Here is a 6975-nt window from a genome sequence, read left to right as displayed (position 1 = left end):
TCTTTAATTTAAATTATTATAATCATTTATCTAACTGGATGGAGACTTGATAGTTTTCCCAACAAAGAAAAATAGTATTCTCCCAATTATATGTTGATGAGGCGCCCATGAATGTGACCCGTAACCCTTAAATTTTTAAAATTTTAATTTAAATTTGGGGTCTTCATCGAATTTGTGTTATTAATTGTTATGAGTGACTAAAGTATCATATTTGTTAGCCTATAGTATTAGGATGCTATATTTAGTAGAAAATACACAACATCAAAGCAAAAAAACATACTTGGGTAACCAAATATCTTAGCAGTAAGACATATATGAACACATATCTACAAACATTATTAAAGCTGACAAACAATCCACTTTTTCTATGAAAATCTTTTAACCGACAACATTATGCAAATTGCTTACTTGTACACCCAAGCCACGACCCCTATAGACTGGACGACCATCAAAAAGAGGAAGCGACAAACTCTAATTATCCAAATTTGCTCACTACAAATTACCAAAGTCGCAAGTTAATAAATCTAAAATACAAATTAATTGTTTTGTTAAAATCTTTAAACCGACAACATTATACAACCTCCTTACCTATACATCACCCAAAACACGAAGCTACAAACGCTTACAAGGTGCAAACTCTTATTACCGAAGGCTGCTTCTTACAAAAGTAAAATCACAAATTAATAATCAACCAAACTAATATGCAAAATCCCTAAAAAAAACAAATACAACACAAAAGAACTGTTTCAGTTACCTTAGCTAGGAAGGGCAAACACCCATGTCCAAATACAAATGGACCTCTGAATATCCTTTTCTTCTCGCAAATGCAAATGACCAATACAAGCAAATGTCTAAAAACCTTGTTACTCTCCAAACAAACCAAGTGCAAAACTTGCAGATGAAAACCCTAACAGATGAAGCGGCAAACGGAGGAAGCCCAACTACAGATAAAGCAACGAATGCAAGAAAATCAACTGCAGATACCACAAACCAACGAATGCAGGAAATCACACTGCAGATTACAGAAATAGTAAAAGTTGCACACCGAAATGAAAACCAAAGCATCAAAGGCAAGAAACCCAACTGGAGAGATACCAACGAATGCAGGAAATTACACTACAGATTAATGAAAACCAAGTGTCAAACGCAAGAAACCCAACTGGAGATAAACCAGCGAATGCAGAAAATCACACTACAGATTAATGAAAACCAAGCGTCAAATGCAAGAAACCCAACTAGAGATAGACCAACGAATGCAGGAAATCACACAAACAGTAAAAGTTGCAGACGCTTACTAAAACCCTAAAATATGCGAAGCAGAGACCGAAATGAAAACCAAACAAACCAAAGGCCATGACTTACCGTTCACCACTTCTTCGAGATGTGTGCAAGGAACACGCGCCACCATCTTCAGCAAATAACGAACACTCGACGTACCATTCATCGGGACAAACCACTGCTTCCAATCGTTCGCCACTTCGCTGAGATGCATGCAAAGGACAAGCGGCATCATCTCCACCCAACACAAAAACGTCATGCACTGTTCGCTAGAAAAAACGACTGATCACCGGAAATTGTCAATGGCCGGATTGTCTTACACTTCAACGGGCAAAGCCCACTGGGCTTAAAAATAACTATTTCTTTAAAAACACAAGGAAATACAAGCCCAATAAATTTTCCCTATTCCAAATAACTTTGTCTTATTTGCCAAGGCAGTGAATTTTTCCCCACCAAATACGCAAGCACAACGGGGACCAAGCAGAAGACGTGATATTATCTCATTCATGCACAATGCAAATTGCATCCAGACACAACATAGCTGTATTTTAGATGAGCCAGGAAGCTACAATACAAATTGATTAGCTGTTTTTCGCGTTTTTTGTGATTGCCAGCGGTTTAAGCTACCCTGACCACTTTGACTTCGCTCTATCAGTCTATTTAAACTCCATTGCCTTCCTCCTCCTTCACACACCACATTTTCTTATTCGGTTATACATTTCATCTTTCAAATCTGTGTTCCCCTGCAAATAACTCCCGCTAAAAATGGCTGGTTTAGGGTCTCAGAGGATTCTAATGATTTTAATGCTACTATGTATGGTGGCATTCTCCACAGTGGATGCCGCAGTTCGGCCTCTGGCTCAGTCGAGAAAGCTCTCCGCTTTGGTAGAAGAAGAGCCTCTTGTTCTGCAATACCACAATGGCCCTCTTCTCACCACAAAATCCATTCTTAATCTTCATCTCATCTGGTACGGTAATTTCACTTCCACGCAGCGTACAATTGTGGCCGATTTTGTGCAGTCATTGGGAATGGGAGACGGCAAGCAGGGGTCTCCCTCTGTGTCCGCCTGGTGGAAAACAACAAAGGCCTACAAAGGCAAAGCCCCTTCCAAATTAAACCAAGCCCAAACCCTAAATCCAAAGCTGGGGAAGCAGAAGTTGGACGGAGCTTATTCTCTCGGAAAGTCCCTGAAAAGAAGTGACATTGCTGTCCTGGTGAAGAGTGCTATCCAGTCCAGAGCTCTGCCTCCGCCCCAGAAGAAGAAAAACAATGGTGAGGTGCAGTTGTATTTGGTGCTGACATCTGAGGATGTTATGGTGGAGAATTTCTGCAGTAGTTCTTGCGGATTCCATGGCAGCAGCAAAGCAGGCAATACATACGCATATGCGTGGGTGGGAAACTCAGCAAGGCAGTGCCCGGGGCAGTGCGCGTGGCCATTTCATCAGCCTATTTACGGTCCACAGAGCCCTCCTCTGCTGCCTCCCAACGGCGACGTGGGCATCGATGGCATGATCATCAACATTGCAGCGACAGTTGCCGGATCAGTTACAAATCCATTCGAGTCAGGTTACTTTCAAGGAGACGCCGCTGCTCCATTGGAGGCGGTATCAGCGTGTCCGGGAATGTATGGAAAGGGGGCTTATCCTGGTTACCCCGGGCAAGTGTTGGTGGATGAGACGATAGGTGCCAGTTACAATGCTCATGGAGTTAACGGCCGCACGTTCCTTCTGCCAGCAATGTGGGATCCCACCTCGCGCTCCTGCAAAACCTTGGTCTGAATCTGAATCACCTAAACAAAATTTAAATAGTTCCTGCATACAATTCTTTTAACAGACTGCAGTGCTCAGACCTCCAGTTGTTTATAATTCTTTATTCATTTAATCTTTTGAATTTATACATTATTCTTTATCCTAGTTTTATTCTGTTGACCTCGCAAATTATTTTGATCTGGAGATGCATAATATTTAATAGAAATTCTGTGAAAAATTAATTATCTGGATTTTAATTGGTTGAAAGTTTGTGGATTTTATTGGAGAATATAATGGGCTTAAGGGACTTTTATCAGTATTTACATATCATTAAAAATAAATTTTCTTTGAAAATGTGTCTAATTGATATGCATACCCTATCTATGGTTGGAGATTAGATGTAAAGTAGGGTAAGATAAAAGACATTTATTACTAATTGATTTAGAACAAATTTTAAATGTATTAATGTGTTAAAGCCACATTACCTTTTTACAATCAAGAGTATATATCATGTACTCAATTTTTATAGTGAAAAGAGCAAACATAGTCTATCTCTTTCTCATTTATTTGATTGCACCACCAAACAAGTTAAACACATAACAAGTAGACCTTTCAATCTCAATAACACTTATCCAATATGTATCAACAATGTCCTAAATATTGCTTGTTCTACTCAAATTTGATCATCCTTGGTAACAATATAATACTTTGAGTAACATATAACAAAAATCTAATGGAAGTTAATTTTACAACATGAGAGAAAATCTCACCAAAATCTATTCCTTCAACCTAGGAACAACTCTTAGCCACCAAGAATGCCTTGTATCTTTAACCTTGCCTAATTAGAATTGAACTTCTTCTTGAAGACCCATTTACAAACAATAAGTTTTCTTCTTTTAAGAAACCAAAATTTTTCCATTGTATTCCTCTCTTGGAGGCCCTCTTGATTCATGGTCATTTTTCAAGACTTAGTCTCTACTAATTGTAATTACAGTGCAAAAATACGACAAAAAATAGGTGGGCTATACATCATAGGTTATCCTACTTGTTGAGTGTACCTTATTATAGGTGGGGTAACATGTTCTTCTTCCTCCTCAAAATCCTTGTCATGGTCCATATCCTCATTTGGTCCATCACGAACATCATGTTCATCCTCAAGCATTAGTTTCTTGATCTTTGGTTCAAATTACACCACACTTCATCTCTAAGTTGTTCAATACCTAAAACGACTTGATTTCTTTGAAACTCATATTACGACTATATATCGCCTTCCTTGTCTCAAGCTTCCAATGCTTGTATCTTTTCATTCAATTAATATAACCAACGAAGATACACTAATCCACATTGAAGTCCAACTTAAACCTCTTCTCTTGTGTATATATATACATGTATGGATAAAGAAATTCTTACCTATTCAAACTTCTTCTAAATTTCTATCAACAAGTACTTTGGTATAAAATGTGTTGATAAAATAATAAGTAATACTAGCTAATTCTACCCAAAACTACTTATCTTGATCATCCTCATTAAAATACTTGTGGCTTTTTTTAATTTACATCATGTTCATCTAAATTATAATAGAATAAAGGACTAGATATTCCAATAAATAAACTCGAATGATAATATTGACACAATGCATGCCTTGTATAATTCCTATGCCTCCACACATCCTCTTGCTTGTAGTGAAAGAGTGACACAGGGAACTCATTTTATCTACAGTTTTGTTGTAATGAATTATTGTGGATAGTTGTATATAGAGGATATGATATTATTTCAAAATTGCATTGAGATAGAAGATAGTTGTATTTATTAAAGAATGATGGAATTTGTCAGGAAATTCCATTGCAAATTGGTTAAATGAGACAAAAGGGAGTTTGATACAAGAGCAATCCACTAACCATGTATTTCAATAGTATGACTATTATGTGAAGGAAAAATTATATATTTCGTCTAGTAGAAATTGTTCACAATGAAAAGTAATTTTCAATGAAAAATCAAGTTACAACTTATTTTTCAAATAATTTGTATGTGTACCGATCTTGAATAAATTTAGGGTCTAGTGATCAAGAAGTAGTGCTTCTGATTTGAATTTCATGGCTTTAGTGTTCATGAAATAAGTCAAGTTGTGTATAAAATTTAGAATTATAATCAATAGTGATAGTATCTAGGATAAAAAAATTGATCCTTTATCACATTAAAGACTTGATATTTACATTAATTTTCCTCTTCATTTGAGTTGATTGACTAAAATTTTGATGTCATATTTTACTAGTCCATCTAAAGGGTCTATTGGTATTTGATGAGGAAAGTCTTCTTTAAAAACATGTAGATACTATAATAAAGGTCAATTTTTGAGGAGAAAACTTTTGATAGAGGAATTGTCATCTTTACAAAGGAGTAAATGCTAAACAAAAGAACAAGACAAAATAAGAGCGCATGAAAGCATTGATAAAAAAAGGAACAACGGTTGCATGAAGAAAATATGCCAAGATATTATAGAAAAAAACAAGATATGTATATTTTCTTTCCTATTTAATATTATTCCAAAAATATGAGTTTAAGTAGAAACAAAACTATCATTTAATCTAGTTCAAGATTTATGCTTGTTCAAATATATACACATGTAAAAATTGTCAAGATTTAATCTAGGTAAAGTTTGCATGTAGTTGGATGTCATCTCTAGTTTCATTTAGTTTTAGTCTTTCCTTATTTTTTACTATAATCCCTGTGCCCAATAGATACCTATCTAGACCACTACCTACCCCTCGAGTTGGCCTAGTGGTGGAGAACTTGTACTCTTGAAAGAGAGGTCACAAGTTCAAATCTCACAAGGGGGTAAGGTATGTATGCCTCCTTTGTAGTGCAGTTAGGTACCTTCTACAAGGAGTACAAGGTAGTCTCATATTGCTCTAACCCATATGGAGGAGTACGAGGTAGTCTCATATTGCTCTAACCCATCTGTAGATCCATATATAGATTGCTGGCATCGTAGATTATAAAAGACCCTTTCCTTTTCCTTTCGTCTCTTAAGTCTCTTTCTCACCCTTTCTTTTTATACCTAATCTCTCACCCTCTATATCTCTTTCTACCCTTATCCCTCGTTCCAACCTTTTCTATTTCATATTAAAATTTGTTGTAATTATGAACACGATAATTAACTAATCTTCTACTTGCTTTAACTAAACACAATAATTAAAATTTGCTCGAACTATAAACAACTTCAAAACATAACCATCAAACTTACAATACCACATTGGAGGAAGAGACGTTTTTTTGAACTTGCAAATAAATCACAACAAACAAAACTGGTTCCAAATCAATGTGTACGTGATACAGCGCATCCTGCAATAACCATTCGCAATTTCCAAACCCTGCTTTCTTGCGGCGTAACAAGTGGTGTCTCAAATGTGAGGCGTGCCCCTGCTTTGAATTTTGCTCCAACGGTTGTTTTTTCTAGGATTTTAGGTAAACTAATTCTATCCTTTCAGACCGAAGCTCACAAAACTGCCTCTTTGACACGACACTCCAAATTTTAGCCAGCAAAGCACAACCATTACATCTACTCTCCACCTTCTACTAGACGCCAGGGATGTGATATTATTTCAAACATGCTCAATGCATTGCATCCACGCAATTGAGTTGTCTTTTGGGGAAGTCCGTCGCTTCCACGGTAGAATTTGTTGGTGACATTAGCTTTTTGTAAGGTGATGATATTTGATGGTGTCTATACGAGTTTCTGGATTTGATTGTGTGAGTTGTTTTTGCATCAACGTTTCAGATCGCATTCTGTGATCAACATGAAAGCAAAGAGAGAGCACAAGGAGAAAAATGTTTAATACAAATGTTTGACGGATTTTGAATTTTGATACAAATGTTTAATATGGTATGGACTAGTGCTTATTTAGTAATGAGCTTGTAAGAATGTTCTATATGGTTGCCATTTGATTA

General features: G+C 36.4%; 1 protein-coding gene across 1 annotated transcript; it reads left to right on the top strand.

The window, feature by feature from the left end:
* Window positions 1-1958: 1958 nt before the first annotated feature.
* LOC131063987 (protein EXORDIUM-like 2) lies at window positions 1959-3187 on the top strand. Its single transcript, XM_057997993.2, has one exon. It carries the CDS (start codon window positions 2044-2046, stop codon window positions 3055-3057), a length of 1014 nt encoding a protein of 337 aa, XP_057853976.2. The 5' UTR covers window positions 1959-2043; the 3' UTR covers window positions 3058-3187.
* The last annotated feature ends 3788 nt before the right edge of the window (window positions 3188-6975 follow it).

Source organism: Cryptomeria japonica, chromosome 11 (assembly GCF_030272615.1).
Source record: "Cryptomeria japonica chromosome 11, Sugi_1.0, whole genome shotgun sequence".
NCBI classification, from domain to species: Eukaryota; Viridiplantae; Streptophyta; class Pinopsida; order Cupressales; family Cupressaceae; genus Cryptomeria; species Cryptomeria japonica.
This window is presented reverse-complemented; position numbering and strand designations above follow the sequence as displayed.